This window comes from Saccostrea cucullata, unplaced genomic scaffold (genome assembly GCF_032062105.1).
Source record: "Saccostrea cucullata isolate Sc308-1 unplaced genomic scaffold, CSIRO_AGI_Scuc_v1 ctg177, whole genome shotgun sequence".
In the NCBI taxonomy this organism is placed as follows: domain Eukaryota; kingdom Metazoa; phylum Mollusca; class Bivalvia; order Ostreida; family Ostreidae; genus Saccostrea; species Saccostrea cuccullata.
In genome coordinates, this window is record NW_026926295.1 from 225969 (window position 1) to 245379 (window position 19411).

Here is a 19411-nt window from a genome sequence, read left to right on the forward strand (position 1 = left end):
TGTTTCAACAAATCCGTAGACTGAGAAGAAACTACGCGAGCCCCACTTGAATGTCGCCGAGATCCCGTTTCTTCTTCGTCCAATGATTATATTAATCTTCCAACTAAATTTTTGTCAAGAAACAAATTTGTCAAGCCCTAAGTTTAGTTTCTTCTTCTTTTTGGTCGTTTTTATTACTGTAGCAGGCCTACCGGGTTGCCACTCTTGCCATGCAGTTTTGAAAACTACACATGCGTGTACAACATGGAACGTGGGACCTCGAACACGTTGCGAAGTATATATTTATGTACCATGAATAATCAATAATTTTAATGAAAAAATGAGAATTACTTACTGATGAAACTCGTAATTTTCTAAAAGTGTGTACATTTATGAGTATTAAAAAAATCCATATCTTATAGGAAAATTTTAACAAGTCTGCTCTTGATGAGATGCGCCGTACAGTCGTTTTAACGCGGTTTCTTTTTTCTGATTTTCTATTTCTTTAAGCAAAGACTTAAGGAGTAGTAGGTGAGGGCAAAGAAGTGGCTAACTAGCAAAATGTTATTTTGTTATCATCTTAAATACTTTTAGAGAAGGTGAATGATTGTCCAACGACACTTCACGGCTGGTCGGAGTCTGCGAAAAAATGTTCAAACCGTGATTATTTTCACTGCTTGTTAAACGAGTTCTCGGAGACGGTGCGAGGCTGCATAAAACCGATCTGGGTGGAAGCAGGTATGAATAAACTTGACTGCATTATATATTTATAACCATGCGACGGAGTTGTAGAGATTATAGATAATGTAATTGTGTATGTTTGTTGGCAGGTGTGCTTTGTCCTTTAATTGTAAAAGGAAAGTGATGTAATTTCCATTTGGATCTATGTAGAATACTGCATAGATTTCTATACTCCGCTTAGTGATGTTCTTGTTCATTTTCTAGTTCACCGGATAAATCATATCTTATTTGATGTTTATAACATTACCTCTCTAAGTAGTTAACGTTGCAATAGATAAAATGATTTTCCCGTTTAAAAAACATTGCACTTTGAACTGTATAAGTAGACTAATATCAATTTCATACTGTAAAATCTTTTCTTTTAATTAAAGGAAATTGTCCTCTTTTCAACTCAAGAGCATTCAAATTAGACACACAGAAATGTCAAAATGAATGCCCTGAACAGGTTTACAGATCGTTCGAGTTATACAAATGTAAGTAAGAAAAACCTGTCTTAATTTTTACTGATATTTGATTATTTAAAAACCCTGATTGATTTTCAATAAAATGCAGTTATTAAAGAGGAGAAAGAGATCGAGATTATCATTCAGCTATCAAGTGGAACAATGAAAATCTTTTAATTTGTTTGAAACCTTCCGGCTCAAAGATACAATATATATATAATTGAAATTGTCACACACACATTAGCGACAGCTATCCTGTCTATTGCTATATCATAAAGATATAAAATTATTAGCATAAATTCAACGGTAAAGGACATTTTTATCACTATGATTGAGATCATAGGCCAATAAATTTTGATTTCCAAATTCTTTATCATATATATACAGCAACAGGAATAAGCTGAAATGAACTTTAGTATCATACTGTATCAATATAAGTTTAAGCTCAATTGTTTGGAAGGAAGACATTCTTTTCTTCAAAATGCGTGTAGTACACAAATAAGGACGCAATAAAAATAGCTATTTGAATGTTTCTGCTTTAGATTGTTTGAATTAGAAATATTAAGGATACATATGCCAGAAAAAATTAAAATACCATTGAAATCGAATTTTTACACAATTTTACATCGATATTTGTAGATCCAGTGTGCTTTTCAATTGAAAGGTCAGTATCTATGCAATTCAGTCTGGTGAGAACTACAACAATTTGTACAGTACCAACCAGACCCAATCTGACACCCAAGCAGCCCAAGAAAGCAGTCCCAAGCTGATTTGAGGGCGCCCTGGTCTGCTGACTGATGCTTTTCATACTAATTCCTAGTCCATTATTTATAACTGAATTAAAGACGGATTTTTCCGTTATTTTCCGATCATAACAAGGAACACACGTCGGGTGTGACCGGTCAGTAGGGGATGCTCACTCCTCCATGGCACCTGGTCCCACCTCTGATGGTTAGGAGGTCCGTGTTTGCTCTACTCCTATAATGTTGTACTGTTTTATGGACTTTGATATTGAATACTGTTCGTTATCTCCATATCCTTCATCCAACAGTAGTGGAATGCTTTCGTGGATAGATTTGTTCACTCATGCATTCAAAACAGGTTTCAGTGACATGATAGCTCCTCCCTTTGTTTATTCTACAATTGCAAGCAAATTACGGTTGTTCTGTTCATATTCAGCAAATAGATGTTTAAAATGAAAATTAAAAAAAAAACAGCGCTTTACTATAAAATTGTTATATGTTTAGAGATAGTTATAATTACTAGATGTCTTCAGGGGGTGTGGGAGCGTTAATTTACACAATTGTAGTCAAGAATAACATGAAATCAAGGAAATGAATGTGTAGGAGATGATTCAGATGAAATATATGGAGGTAACGAGCGTTACTCAAGCTCAAAAGTTGTTTAAACAATACAAAATTTGAGTAGAGCAAACACGGACCTCCATCGTATCGACAGTAGAATGGAAATGATCGTTTATAATTGACAATACGTATATCTAAATGTCGAGTTGAAGGCCACAGCAAATATTTTTTTTCTTTTCACGTGTAAGATTTTGGACAACTTTTGCTTCATATAAATACAAAATTAGGTCTGAAACATAACCTCCATCGTTTTCAAGTTCTTCTCCATCCTATAGCTATAGTTCTACTGGAAACGTTATTACTGGTTTATAAACATAGTAAATAATGAGGAACAAAATCACATTTAAAAACGTCATAAATATAGGGAACACTTATCTTTCAACTTGCGTCGTGATTTCAAAGATATTGCCGATTCTGTAGAAGATTACGCAAAGACATTAAAAAAGAAGACCTTGACACTTTGTTAAAGCCTCAGTCACATTTCCCGGCCGGTGGCCGTAGACCGATGGTAATCGGTAGTAATCGGTGTTGTGAGCGATGCCCCAACATTAATGATCGCCCGATGTCTGTTGCCCACCACTCACCGCCCGACGAACCCAGATTCAACGGACACTGGACGATGCTCGGCTTTAATCGGCCGATCCTTGAAAGATGTGTTAATGATGGGTTGCCCATGAGAAGCTAGGTGGGACATCGGTGAAGACATGGCTGAATTTTAACTACAACTTAAATTGTCCCGATGACCCCACCGATGCGCCCGCTTACCTCAGTCACCGTCCGATTTCTATGGGTGTCTGGCCGGCAAATATGCCAATTTCATCAAAGAACGCATCGGTTTCTCATCGTATACCCCATCGCTGGATAATGTGACTGATACTTAAGATGGATTAGATGTATCAGATGTATATTAAAATCACGAATTAAGTGGAGATTTTATTCGCGTGATTACTAGAAGTACAATTGAACATTAATTTTATATAATTAATCACTTTAAACTAGTGTTATTTATTGTTATCTGATACATAGAGAAGCTAACGATAATTAAATCAACAAGTCAGTGAAAATAATCATTAGTAAATAGTAAACTAATGAAAGTAGACTCAATAGCAAATTTAAGTAAGTCACATTATCCAGCGATGGGGTATACTATGAGAAAGCGATGCGTTTTTTGATAAGAATGGCGTGGTTGCCGGCCGGACACCTATAGTAATCGGACGAGCACTGAGGCCTGGGTGGGGTCATCGGTAGAAAATAAATTGTAGTTAAAAATCAGCGATGTCTCCACCGATGCCCCACATCGCTCCTCATCGGCAACCCATCTTAAACACATCTTTCAAGGATTGCCCGATGTATGGCCGAGCATCACCAAGTGTCCGTTGAATCTGAGGTCATCGGGGGGTTGAGTGGTGGGCAACAGACATTCGTTCAAACATTGGCCCATAGTCGATCGACGTATACGAACGATGTTCACCAATGTATGAGCAATGTAATATACATCGGCCGATTCCCATGGAACATCATTTTATGATTAGCAATGGATCGCTGGGGCCCTTTGTGAGTCCGGCCGGAAACCAAGCCATTTTTATAAAAAACGCATTGGTTGCCCATCGTATACCCCATCGCTGGATAATGTGATTGATACTTTAAGGACTAGGCCGATGTAGAGCGATGTTGGGGCATCGCTCACACCACGGATTACGACCGATTACCACCGGTCTACAGCCACCGGCCGGGAAATGTGACCTAGGTAATACTAGGACCCGCTGCGTATTTCTGTTCGTAAGGATTTTAACTTAGTTTCGGAATTTGTAGAGTAAACATTTATGTTATTCTAAAAAAATCAAACTGTCACCATTTGACGGAGAAAATTTTCAAATTCAGATATGTTCCTTGTACTCGGATTCTTTGATCAGTTTGGATATTTTATGATTCCAGCGCCTACTATAACACAAGAACAAAGTTTTGTAGATTTCAATCGAAAGACCTATATAAATTTCGTTTTTAGTGACAAGCTCTTGGGACGTAACAAAAACTACCTATGTTTACGACTTGGTTTTCATGCGACTCTGTGAATGAGAAAAAGAATCAAACCCGGATGTATTTTAACGAAGCAAACACCGTGCCATTGGACTACCGGGACCGGTGTTGAGCGATGAGTAAGATAAAAAATTTTAGAATTATGTTTTTTTCCCTCTTTTTCTCTCTTTATTTTTTAATATATATAATCACGTCAACATTTTGAAAATAAATTTCCTCTCTCTATATCCTTTCATAGCTAAGGAACAATATCTTCTAGTTTAAAACCATGTAATATCTAAATGCAGGAGTTTATGTATCTCAGTTGATTCGCAAGACCATGCTCTACCTATGAACAATTTCTAAATTGTTTATAGTTGTAAAGTTGTAAAAAAAGAATATAAACAGCCTCGGATTTTTTCCGTTATTTCCCGATCATGACAAGGAGGGTGTGACCGGTCGGCAGGGTATGCTCACACCTACATGGCACCTGATCCCACCTCTGATGTTTTGGAGGTCCGTGTTTGCTCCGCTCATATTTTGTATTGTTTTATGGGTTTTGATCTTAAATACTGTTCGTTATCTCCATATGTTTCACTCGCCATTATTATTTCCTTGATGTTTTTGACTGGAGTTTCGAAAAACTGGGTTTGAAATACGAGATTTAATATTCTAATGAAAAGATTCAAGAACTGAAACACTCGAACCTCGAAAAATCCTTATACTGTAGGTCATCGTAAATTTTTCAGATGTAATGTGAAATAATGCAGATCAGTTTCTTTTAATCTGTACATACCTTATGGGTTCAAATTAATTTTTTAGATCGACGTTAGATTTGACAACTTCCAAAAACTACAACGATGGCATTAGTACCGAAGCAATCACTATAGCTGATGTCCAACATACTATCACCCATCAAATCATTTTGACTGCAGTGGTGTTCATAATTTTTCTCTTAGTATTGGCTATAGTGATCATCTATAGAATTAAAGGTATGGGTTCCTCATCGGTAAAACCAATGTTAATATTTCCAACCCACTGAATAAATAATTACTGCTTTATGTAAATCACAAATACGCTACTTATATTTTAAGAGCAAGCAAAAGGTAACTTGTTATTTGGTCAAATTTTGCTTATCTTTATTTGTTATAACCAGGGTTGTCGAGTGTTTTTTCGTAGAAATCTGCAATATATTCTACTTCAAAGGAATACAAAAACAGTTCGGCTAATGAAGTCGCATACTTAACGGACAACAAAATTTCAAATACGGCTGACGTATTGTCAATGAAGAACTCACGCAGTAGTCGTAAAGAAAATGATTGTTCATTATATGTTTTCAGAGATATTCAATCATAAAAAATCACGAAAGCACAATTCGTAACTGTTTTTTTTTAAGTATTACAAAACCTTATTAGTATGACGTACACATTCAATTCAATCAGCATTGATTATAATTTTTACTTTACAAGTAAAAAAAATCAGTCTTGCTATACAAATCTTTTAAAGTCGTTTTTAAGTTCCGTTTTGGTTATTTTTACTGTTTTTAAACGTAAAAAGGCTACAAATATAGGTAAGCAGTTTAATTTCACAACTTACTTATTTAGGTAAAATATTTTATTGAAACACTAATTATTAAATTCATTAAAGCTGAACACGATTAGTCAAAGGAATGTCTGTCATTTTCGATTGGACTCTCGCTAAATCTGAGGGCCCCTATATAAAGGGCCTGACTTAGTCACTGTTCAGTGTAATCAAACGATGTCGGTGTACACTGACGTATTCTATACAGGACTCGTTAGCGACAAAAATAACTTTAATACTTCTTCTAATGCAGGAAATTAAGATACCAAAGAAACTTAGATAGTTGTACAGGTCAGTGCAGTAAACAAAAACAGATTCACGAATAAACAAAGATAATGCAAGATAACCAGCACGAAGACGGGTCGCCATTCCACGCCGTAACCTTGACAATAAAGCAGTCAGGTGTAGGGAATGCGAAAAGTGTACCCCGGTGTTGATAATAATAAAGAAAATGACGTATGCCTTTTAACGAGTCGTGTTCAGATTTATTGTGAGAAATATTATGTTCTGCAATCACATTTGGTTGTTTTTTTCATTCTTGCTGAGCCATCATTTTGCTGTTTACTTATTGTTTTAATAGATTCTCTATCCTGTTTTGAATATATTTTGTGGTTTTATATTCGTCATTTTTAATTAATGACAAATTTTATCTCTATATTTGTAATGATTCCATTGAACATAACTCACCAAAAACAGAGATCTGTTTAGATTGTACAGCAAGAGGAAGCATAAAACAGTACTTATGTGGATAATTTCATATCTGTGTTGAATGCTGCATTTTTTCAAAAATTTAATTGTCAGTGTAAATATTTTATTTTGTATGTTTTAAATCTAAATTTAATTTGTATCGAAATGTAATTTTTATCCAATGTTCTCAATCCCATTACTTTTTCATAAATCGTAATAACTGGAACATACACTTTCTATTTTACCTCTTCTATTATAGACTATTGCATCTATCTAAAACAAACAAAGCATGATTATTGAAATTTTTTATCATGGTTAAGATGTATTTAGGGCGTATAAAACTTTCATTAGTGTTTTAACGCTGTATTTTTTTTATTTGTGTATATTTTTAGATGATGAAGCAGAAAATCCTTTAAATCAATATGGTAAGACACGTTTCTTTCGGTTATATATTGTACACTTTATGTGGAAATTAAACTTAAAGGTTCGAATAAGAATTTTTTATACCGCTTTTTTATGCATTGTTCCCATCAAAACCTCTCTGTCAACCGTATTCATAGTTATACCGGTAGCATATTTCTTACATAGTATTATTATTCATTATTATTGCATTCCGAAATTGCTGAAACATTTCTCACTGAGACATTATTTCAGACACCAACAGTTTAGACAATGTGATTGCCTATGACCCAGCTGTACTGGATAAATTCCTTGACACATGTATGTAAAAAGTTATTAACTTTATATTCATTAAAGAAGGCCTTCATTTATCTAAATGAATTTTAATTAAAATTTCCAAATATCACAGTCTTTACTGCACCTATAGACGTTAATGCAATATGAGCTGCATTTTTGAAAATTTAATTTTGCCGTTAAAAAGTGTTATTATGATAAATTTTTGTTACTTAAACCTTTTTGATCAATAAGACTAAAATAAAGCAGAAGAAAGACTTCTATATACAATCCAATATACAGTTTTATATAAGAAATCATTATTGTATAGGACGACAGTAATTTATTTTTGATTCAATCAAAGCTTAAAATAGTTCTTCCATCACAAATATGAACAACAGAAGTTTATTAACATTATTATTTTCTGTCATTGAAATAATTAATTACCAATTGGCAGCAATTATTTTTTCGATGTCGAACATGCAGCTCATATTGCTTTAAGTTATAGACATCTTTGCTACACCTGTTCGTAAATTCACATATATTTGAATTGATAATTAATAGATGACATAAAAATTATAAAGGATTAACTTACAAACAGGATGAATTCAAATTTTTATCTTCATCTTCCCTTCTATACCTGTAGTTGGCAATATTCCAACAGTGCCCCATATGGTGTTATATCTCCCACTGCTTTAATAAAAAAAATTACTCTTTGGATACCTTTTTCTTAAAAATCGAGCAAACTGCTGACAAGTAAGATAAATTTTACTTGGATTTAAAGAAAACTCTACGTTCATAATAATGATTTTTCTTTTAAATTCAACCTATTTTTAAGTCTTATTTAATCTAATTCTTTTTTGCACAATTTGTTAGATTATTGTTTTATACTTTAACTACGGAATACTCCATCTACGTACCTGATAAAATATGGATTACAGAAAGAGGATTATTTCTTCTCCAAGACACCTGATCCCACCACTGGTGTTTTCAAGGGGTCCATGTCTTGGCTCTGTTTACGATTCAGTGTATTAGTAACGTGACCTTAAAGTTTGAACTACTTTTTCAAAAAGTTTAACCTTTTTTCATAACTTTTGAATGAGAAGAGACAGTGCCATAACTTTAGATTAAAAACAAATTTTGAAGAGAGAAATTAGGGCTTTCATATTGTACATTTGTATTACCTGTGATTAGACCTTTCTAAAATACCCTATGAATTTTCTCCGTTACCTTGATCTTAAAGTTTGAACAACTTTTTTTTAAAAAATGTTATCTTTCCTTCTTACTTTTGATAGAGATATGAAAAGGCTTTCGAATTTAATATTTGCATTGCCTGTGACAAAATGTTTCCGAGCATGCTATACTTTTTGATCTTTTGACCCTAATATTTGACCTACTTTGAAAAATATTTTTAGTCTCGTTTAAAGTCATCAATTCGCAAGTTCTATGGCAAATAAAAAGACCTTAACGGCAAATACAATCTATCAGTAAGTCAAATGCTGACTGACATTCTTCATACTAATTGTTAGGTTATTATTGTAGACGGAATTTTTTCCTGTTATTTCCCGATCATGACAAGAAGTACACTGTGGGTGTGTCAGGTCGGCAGGGGATGCTCACTCCTCCATGGCACCTGGTCCAATCCCTGATGTTTAAGAGGTCCTAGTCTGCGCTGCTCCAAAATGTGTTTTCTTTTCTGGAATTTTAAGCTTGAATACTGTTTTGTATTTTCATATATTTCATCCTCATATTATCTTGTTGAACGTTTATTGTAACAATGTATGTAGTATACAAAATAGGTATCTACATGTATCTAATCAATCTATCAAAAGCGTCCGTCGGTTAAGAACTTGCTGGTAGGAAGAGCCTACTTTTCCGTATCAAATCAACTAGAAGATATATATTAATTCCATACGAAGCAGATAACCATATTTTGCTTTAATAGTAAGAGCTTTCTTACAGCAGGCATTTGCAATGCTATGGCTTTACCGACAAGTGTAAGCTGGTTTGTAAAACCCTAAAATTATTTATTAGATTATTCCTCGACGTGAGTCCTGAGTCAATGGTGGCCTGTGGCAACGCACTTTGAAAAAATTACGCAATTTGAAAAATGTTTTCAAAGTGCGTTAAAATTGGGACAAAATTAACGCACTTTGAAAACATTTTTCAAAGTACGTTAAATTTGGGACACACTCAACGCACCGCACTTTGAATTTTTTTTCAAAGTGCGTTAAGAGTGCACATAAAGATTTTTTACCATGGGGACATTTAACGCACTTTGAAAAAAAATATGTATAAAACAAAAAATTCTAGACTTAGATTCTAATTATTGAGAGAATCAATTTGTAATAATTATTAAATGCATAATTTTTCAAAGTGCGTTGTAACACCGTATCTCACTAAAAATCACTGAAACGTAACGATACCCAAACTTGATCTGTAAAATATTTAGATATATTAAAAAACCCCAAAATATATCAATATATGGAAGGGACTGTCATAATAAATTACACTGTACACGGTAGCTCAGTCCGTAGATCGCTAGCTGGTGATCGGAAGGTCGTGAGTTCGAATCTCGGCCGCGACTGACCTAAGTCTGTAACAAATGGGAAGCAGCTGTTCCTTCGCCATGCGCTTGGCACTTTGAAGTGAAACTTGTGGGTCCTTCGGATAAGACCTTAAAAATTGAGGTTCTATGTAACGGCAAGTGTTGGCATGAAAAAGATCCCTCACTGCTCAATGACCCCGAGTGCCAAGTAAAAGTAAAAACAATCAGGAGCTCTTCACCGGTATACTGTGACGTCTCTATATGAGTGAAAAATTCTCGAATGGGAAAACAACAATCAATCAATCAATCATAATAAGTTACAGATCATGTTTATATTTTGTTCCCCTTCATCGATTTTTGACGAAATTACGACCTTTACTATTTTAAGGGTTTTCCGCGATTTTTTCTGTATTGGGCTAAATGTTGGTATGTCAGTTTATCTTGATGAAACGGTTCAAGTTTCAGAAATGCTATCAGCTCTTCTTAGCAAAAGGCTTTAAATAAATGTAGTTTGTCGTTGTCCCTGATTACATTGGCTATACTTGACATTAAACATCACTAGATAAAACTTTTTAGGTTATCTTTGAGAAGGACTTTATCATTGTTTGAGATAAAGAGGATTTAGATATGGTTACCGCGGAATTTAAAAAAAAAAATATCAAAATCATATTAAACCTCTCAACACATCGATATATAAGGATCATGCAGGTCAGAAAAGATATAAATGCAATGGTATATGAAAGTTTCTTGACATGATACTAATATGGAATCACCTTTAGAGAGTTTTGTTATATAGATTTGTTAAGAAAATGTTTAAAAGGTAACTTCGTAAAGGTTCATAGAAATCACAAGTTAATTCAGAGATTCTGTGTCCCAAGCTAAAGGAAAAGAAGACGAGAATGCGCTGATCGGGAGGGGGTGGAGGAAGGTGGGCCGCTTTTAGAAGGGCAGGGACGCAGGGAGTTATGGTTTAAAATATAATCGCAAAAACGCAAAATCCTCTTGAGATATTGCCTGGAAATGAAATTTATACACATACTTGCTGTGGCTTTCAACTCGACATTTAGCTATATCGACGACGTATAGTCAGTTAACAATGGTAATTTCAAATCTTATGTCGATAAGGTAAAGCTTAAGATAAAAGATACCACAGAGTCTGACACATCTGTTCCATATTTGGATATTTAACTTGAAAAACAGGTTAGAGCATATGGTAATCCAAGCTATTTGATAAACGTCATGTCTTTAACTATTCAATCGACAACTTCCCTTACTTACGCATCACTTGCATACGGAGTTTATATCTCTGAGTTGATTCGATACGCAAGGGGCATGCTCTTTGAATGAACAATTTCTAAAACGAGGTAATTATTGACAAATAAGTTGACGAAACAAGAATATCGGCAGTCACGATTTAAGTCACCATTTCGTATAATACAATTTATCATTGAGTTAAATGCTGACTGACGTTTCTGATACTGGTTTTAGTTTACTATTTATACACTGAATTGATGACGGATTTCTTTCCCAATCATGACAAGGATCTCAATTCCCCATGGCACCTGCTCCCACCTCTGATGTTTTGGAGGTCTGTGTTTGCTCTGCTCCTATTTTGTATTATTTTATGAACTTTTGAGCTTGAATACTGTTCGTTATCTCCATATATTTCATTTACATAGAATTTATGAATTTACGACATTGACCTTTTGACCTTAAAATAATTAGGTGCCTCCCTTAGTCCATAGGGAGTTGTGATGTAAAATGACATTGCAAAAGCTGAAAGGTTTATCGAGATATCGCGTTGAAACGAGTGTAAAAACATACTTTGACCTTTTGACTTAAAAATCAAATATTAGAATTTTCCTTAAACCATAGGGAGTTGTGTAATATTTCATTGCAAATGCTCACGAAGTGTTACAGAAATGCAATAATACAGACAGACGGACGGACCGACAAACAGGCGGATAGAGGGACGTGGACGGACAGACAGACTGAAATGTATATCCCCTACTTTGAGCCGTGGACAAAAATTAATATAAAGTACATTGTACCCCGTATTTAAGTTTAACATATTTGGTTATAATGGGGCCTATTTACTGGATCAAAGGTTTACATGGAGCATAAATAGGAACTCAAAAAATGTAATTAGGAAAAGTGCTCAAAAAACATATAGACCTTAGAAGTAGAACATATAAAGAACAAGGTTCACTTAGCTGAAAAATTAAATCTGCTAATTTTAAATAATTTAATTTAAATTCAAATTTTAATTTTTCGTATTGTCATACATGTTAACTCTCCCGATTTAGGCGGGAGTCTACCGCTTTTTCACTCCATCTCCCGCCTACCGATTTAATTCAGAAATCTACCGCTTTTCTACAAAAGCTGCGTCTAAAGTATTTTTGGTTCGCTTGGGTATCCATTTTTGAAGCCACTCTCATAAAATCTCGCTAGATATCGCGTGATTTGACTCGTAATCATACAAGCGCTTTTTTTGTACATAGATTTCAAGCACGGAATTGACAACGACAACAACACAAGACTACCAGTGATTACATTGGTTACGATAAATTAATCAACATCCCTGCAATGAAAAAGGAGATACAGCTTTTAAGAATTAGATGAAAACATTTGACATCGTCTTTAAAAGCACAGAAGCTCACAACTTTAGCAATAAAGTCAATAGAAATCACTCGATTGACCAAGCCATGTGGCACATCTCTACTTTCGTTTTCGATCATCGCGGGAAATCTGATTTATATAGCGAAAGATAGGAACTTGTTTTAGATCTAGATTAAACCATGTCATCATTTGTTTTGTTTAAAAACTGAATGAACATTCAGAATTATTGCTTCTAGGCTATATCAGCGAAGATCACTCTTCAAAAGGCTAAGTAAAGCAGCCAATCCAAGCAAAATGATGAGCATGAAAAATATTTGAATTTGTACAATTTATGTCAAACTTAAGGTGTTTCTGTCTTCTTCTTTGCTGTTGATATTTAAGATTAATTAGTGTAGGTACCTGATTTCATTTGAGGCTTATAATATACAAGTATATTACATGAAAGATATCGATAATCCAAGCGTTAAACAACACGCGCGCAATGCTACCGCTTTTGAGGTCTGAATCTCCCTATTTTTCATCACAATAGGTTAACATGTATGGTATTGTAGCCTCTGATTGGCTAATATTCAAAAAGGAACACATTATTTCTGTATAACCTGGTTTGGAACGGGGACAACCACCTGTGACAACCAGCTGAATCATCTCTATCCATACAATCCTCCGAATGGAAATTCCAGATTTAATTAATGTACCTTTTGCTAAAAATATAGCTCGATCCTACCACATATAAACAAACAACATGACTGCTAGGTCTATACACATCTTCCGTAACGTTACATTACTATGGTTGACTTGTATTATTGAGCAACAGATTTGAACTCATTTCAAAAGCATCAAAATCTTACACCCAAAGTTGTTTAATGATTTTAAAAACAATTATAAGGAATGACTCTAATTCTTGACAAATTTATTTGAGTATAACAAGGGTTTGGTCAGTTTACACAATTTCATAATCCGCTTCGCGGATTCGCGAATTTGAGTCATTCTTTAAATATATTAAATTTCCTTTTAACCATTAGTGACTGCAGAACAAGTGAAGTGGATTATCAAAAAAAGCGTAATTAAACCCAATCCAGGTTATACTCGTATAATTTTGCCAAGAATCAGAGTCATTCCTTTTGGTTTAATTTCAAAATCATTAAACATCTACGGGTGTAAGATTTCGCTGCTTTTCAATTAATTTGAATTTGCCGCTCAATAATACAATCGTAGTAATGGTAGTGATGGAAAGCGAGAAGAAGTAAAAACTGATACATAGACATTGCAGCCATGTTGTTTATAATGTGATAATAGGTACATTTATTAAATCTGGAATTTTTCACCCCGAGGACTGGAAATGAGAGGATTGCATGGATACAGATGATTCAGCTGGTTGTTAGGAGTGGGTGTCCCATACCAAACCAGGTTATACAGATATAATTCAATTTTTATTGTAATACATGTCATTTGATTGGATAACAGGTTTATTTATTTTGTATAACATACGTTTACTACGTCACAATGACCTATACGTCAACAATGCATTGCTCCGCCTGACGTTACTTTTAAAATATGCTCAATTTGAAGCCAGTTTTGGAGGAGATGGTGTCTTATTGTCCACACTGAAATTAAATGATAAGGAATGAAGCTTATTTTGTTTTTGCTTTTTTTTTTCAAGAACAAATTCTACAATTTTCTTTCAGTACATATTAAATTGGAGGACCTTATCCCATATGATGATCAAAGAATAGCATATATGGCGACTCGTCTTCACAATTCCAAAATCATTGTTTTATGGGGAGACCCTGGAAGTGGTAAATTATCTACAGCGGCTCAAGTGTTTAATTACTTCGTCAAAACATGGAAATGTCCCTTTGAGTGTCAAATTCTTGAGAATATTTTCAATCTGGAACAATACGTAATCAAGGAAAAAAATAATTTATTTATAATCCGTGGACTTATAAAACGCTGGTACAGACAACACATTTGGACGGCAGATGAAGAAATAAAGAAACTATCTAGCATGCTGTCATATATGGGTGGTGTTTTTGTAATTGTTTTATCTGACAATGTAAGTTATTTTCAAGAAAAATATTATTCAGGTCATGAACAAATCATTGAATATTTCCAAATCAAATGTAGAAAGCCGGAATTTTTATGCAAACTTTCAAAACGCTGCATACATTTTAAAGATGAAACTTCGGAAATTACTTGGGAATTGGCGAAGAAAATCATTGATGCAGAGAAAAACGATATTGGTGGCCCCGAAATTGTCACTTTGTTGCTGAAAAACCAAAATCTTTGGAAGGAAAAATCAGAGTTTATTGAAAAACCATTTTGTTCCCTGGCCAAAGATTTGAAAAGAATGTTTAAATCTGAGGAAGAAAGAGAAAGGTCAAAGTTCACAATTTTAACCTTCCTGCTGATAAACAGCGGCAAAATTGATACAAAATCTTATGACGAGTTAAAAATGAAAAAAATGGCGGAGGATTTCAAAGCTTTTACAAAAGGATTAGATGAAGTTGATAAAATATGCAAAGAGCTGTTACATGAATACCTTGAGCAAGACCAAGACGATTCATCTTTCAGGATTCAACACGATATTTTATTAAGATGCATTTTTGTTGTTGCAGCAGAGACCGTCTTGGTAAAACTGATTGATAAAGCGAGTCCAGGGGTTCTCTTAGATTGTATCAGACCAGACACTAGTAAACTCGTAACAGAATTTAAAAATATTACAAAGCTTAAGATTACTGTTAAGCAGAATCTGGAGGATATGACGATCAATGTTGCTTTTACTTATTATTGGGATATAAGTAAAAGATTTTTGGAGCTTGTAAATAATGGATTCCCTGATGTAATGCGGCATGAATTTTTCAACGATAAGAAATTCAAGGAATGTTTTTCTTCTCCGCAGAAAAAAAATAGGAAAAAACATTAATCACTTTTTCTTTTAAAAACATTAAGATTTGTAACTGCCAGTGAAAGGTGTTAATTAATTAAATGATTAATTTTATAATTTTAATTGAATAATTGTATATCTGTCAAGCAAATCAATCAGTTAAGATCAGTTGTCATTTCTGTTAATGATGGTTTGATATACTGTATACTGTGGTAAATATTCACCACCCGTTTTATATATTGATTTGTCATTCGCCCTTATCATGCGTATGTCGGCATATTAAAAACGGGGCAATTCGAAAAGCACAGCAATATCTCTAAACCGGATAGAACTAGACCTGGGCAATTTAAAAATGGGACAAAATTGTTCGCAAGAGCGAAAGGAAGAAAATACTGTAGGCAAAAATAACCCTATATATATATAGTACATATAAAATATGAGGTTTGAGTTAATTTTGCGGAGAGACAAAATAACCAATACATGATCAGATTTGTATAGTCACTAGTAGATCACATTTTATAACTACTTAACATCTATTAGTTGTTATTGAATAATCAGCAAACTTAAGATCATTTTTCTCACTATAGCCGTTGTCTCTATCAAACTTTTCTTTTAAAATATATTGTACAGTGCGAGTATATGGATTCAAACTATGCACTTCCTTTTGTTTTTTGTAGAAATTAAAAAAAAAAAAATTCATTGGTTAAAATGCTTGTTCGAGGCAAAGGAGATTTTTTTTCTCAGAAATCTTTTGAAAAAGATAATACTTGTGAAATACTATAAACAGAGTATATACTCTTGAATGAGTTTATAACGACACAGTCATTAAAAGGCGCAATATGACTGATAGATAAGATGTTAGGGAAATAATATATAAATATTGCATGTAGTTGAGTGTAACATTGAAAATTTTCACCCCAAGAAAACCATTGTCAACCGAGGCGCAGCCGAGGTTGACAATGGTTTTCGAGGGGTGAAAATTTTCAATGTTACACTCAACTACATGCTATATTTATTACAGTATATTATACTGAATGTTTTATACAAATACATATTACAGTGAATCGTGCGCTCATAATTATGCGCAGTCGCTATTTTTTGGAATACCACCCGTCGTTAAGCTATGTTGACTGTTGCTACGCTGGAGGGCGTGGCTTCATTATTCAGCGGGTAGTAGTGTTTTTTAACAAATGTTTCTCGACCAATCAGATTCAACTAATTTACATGAAAGTATAATATTGTTTAATGTTCTTGCTTGTATTTTGTACCGAGACATCCTGTTTGGGAATCAGAAATAAAAAAAATTGTAAATTTATTTCAGTTTTTTGTTAAGAAAAAGATCATCCTGATCCTACATCTTTTGTTTTGGGGTCCTGCATGAACTGCGCCCTGGATTTTTATTGTTCAAATGCACTTAAAAGCTGAACACGACTGGTAAATACGCATACGCCATTTTCGATATCATAATCTACAATACATCAACACCAGGGTATACACTTCTTATTTGTTACACCTGACTGCTTTACTGTCAAAGGTATCGGCTTGGAATGGCGACCCGTGTTCGTGTAGGTTATCTTGCATTGCCTTTGTTTACATTTTATTGCAGTAACGTGTATCTGTTTTGTTTGTACAACTATAATTGTACGTTTCTTTGGTATCTTACTTTCCTGTATTAGACGAAGTATTAAATTTCTCGATAACGAGAGCTGTACAGCATACGTCCGTCTACACCAGTGTCGACTGAATACAATGGACAGTGTCTAAGTCGAACCCTATATATAAGGGTCTTCAGATATAGGGAGAATCCGAACAAAAATGGCGGACACATTCCTTTTACAAATCGTGTTCAGCTTTAAGATTGAATAATGTTTGTTTCCTCTTTGCTTCAGTGCACAATCAAAGTAAAGGTAGTGCTAAGGAGAAATAAATTGATATACAATATCTCTTTTAGAAAAAAATAGACTTACCTAAAAACCAATTGCAAAAAATATCAGATATACATGTACATTTTAAGGTTATTTAATGAAAAGTGCCACTTTTTCAAAATGTAGTGGTTTTCAATGTGTGATACCGCTTAATAAATTATTCATTATTTCATATAGATGATAACAATATAAAATAAAGCTTCATATGAATTTTGTTTTGTGATATTTTGAAATGTAAATTTAAATGGAGTGTAACCGAGAGCAAGCCGAGATCTACTGACTGTGCACACTGTCATATGCATAATGAGATCTATCTATCATAAAAAAAAATACAAAAAAATCATTGAAACTTCTGCTTACAATCAAATGCTGAGAATAAATTTAAGGAAATTGCTACCGATGTCAGCAAATATATTGTTTATTGTTTGGATTTTCAGGGGTGACTGTCATCATACTTCCAGATTTGTATAAATTTTGGTTTTCTGATCAGCACAGTCAAGACGTAATAAAATCCTTAACTCAAATCCGATCAAATAAGACAAATTTGCACATCATAGCTACATTTACAGAAAATGATATGGAAACGTTTTTAAATTACTTTCCAGATAAAAACACTAACTACCCTTTTCGGAGAAGAATGCGCATCCATTCATCATCAAAAACATTGTCAGATATCGGGAGAAAACATCAACTTGATTTAAAGGAGGCGGAAATTGATAAAATAATGACCGTAAAGAGTGTTTTGGGTATGCCCCTCATTACTTCTTTGTTCTGTAAGCACCTTTTGTATAGAAATCCACATTTTTTAAGCTTCCATTGTTCCTCAAAATGTCTGATTTAAAACGCATGCGAGATTCATCTGATGAGCGTATGAAATTCCGAGTTCTAGAATACACAATGTTAAATGTTGGAGAGGAAGACAAAGAGAAATTAGAAAACGATATTGACCATCCTTTGTTTGACGAAATAGACACTGTCGACGATAAGCGAGGATATATCATAGGATGCATTACCCAGCTTCTTAACGGATACATTGAGGAGACACGAACAGCCTACAGAATTCTACACGATGTCATCACAAAGTGTGTGTTCCTTGTCGCTGCTGAAAAAGAACAAGATTTACTGTTCAAGGAATGTAATCGTTTTCTTTTATTTAATTGTATTCCACTGAAATCAAGGATGGAAAAAATACGGGAGAGCGGTAAATTTTCATTTGATGACAATTCATTGAGTATGGGCATTCCATCAGAATCATATCCTATAAATGTTAAAATTTTTAAACAAAGAAAGGATATATAGTGCCAATGCTACCGAAAATGAGATTATTTAAAGATATAATTTTTGAAAAAGGAATGTGATTGAAATTCAGTAAACAGGATTTTCACTTTTATACCTCCATCAAACCCTAACAACTTTCTAGATCATTTATTAACTATAATTTCAAAGGAATTCCCTAGTTTACAACCCTATCCAAAAAAGTAAATACACCTGTAATATCAATAAACGTTATAGTTCGATCCCAATTTATTATTTAATAAAATAAATTAACATGATGTAGAGCTAGAGTCAATTGGCAACAATTCTTTATCAATTCTTTATTTTATCCTGCCTAGCTCCCAAATCACTCCGTGGTTTTGTTTATCTAATGTAACCTGGGTGGACTTGTTTATGTTGGTAAAACCACCACACATATAGTCCATCACTGAGTACACCTTGTAGAGAACGAGAAGAATTTTGAAATACAAAACTAGGGACAGCCTTTCCCTATGGATGTAATGACAATGACGATAGTGTTGGAAATCTTTCCAGTCCATAGCATAATGATGTAAATGTGATGGGACTTTTTAACCATACACAAAGAAGTAAGCAAAGTCATTGGCATTGGTCTTACAATAAACCTTTAATACACTTTGTGTCTTATGATTCTTTACTACCTTATGTAAATCAACAGT

At 33.9% G+C, this 19411-nt stretch overlaps 1 protein-coding gene and 1 long non-coding RNA gene across 2 annotated transcripts; both read left to right on the forward strand.

Moving 5' to 3' along the window:
- Positions 1-243: 243 nt before the first annotated feature.
- LOC134271299 (uncharacterized) lies at positions 244-18758 on the forward strand. Its single transcript, XM_062753523.1, has 5 exons — positions 244-250; positions 574-717; positions 1092-1193; positions 1803-1921; positions 18252-18758. The coding sequence occupies exons 1-5, from the start codon at positions 244-246 to the stop codon at positions 18756-18758; spliced, it is 879 nt and encodes a 292-aa protein (XP_062609507.1).
- On the forward strand, positions 5370-7531 carry LOC134271292 (uncharacterized). The gene is made up of 3 exons (XR_009992995.1): positions 5370-5535; positions 7204-7236; positions 7466-7531. It is a non-coding gene; the product is annotated as an uncharacterized LOC134271292 (long non-coding RNA).
- Positions 18759-19411: the final 653 nt, after the last annotated feature.

Bases quoted from the DNA above. Each gene is read 5' to 3' on its own strand.
- LOC134271299 (XM_062753523.1), top strand. The intron at 718-1,091 runs GTATGAATAAAC...TTTTAATTAAAG, and splicing joins ACCGATCTGGGTGGAAGCAG to GAAATTGTCCTCTTTTCAAC. The intron at 1,922-18,251 runs GTCCCAAGCTGA...CCTTTTGTATAG, and splicing joins CCAAGCAGCCCAAGAAAGCA to AAATCCACATTTTTTAAGCT.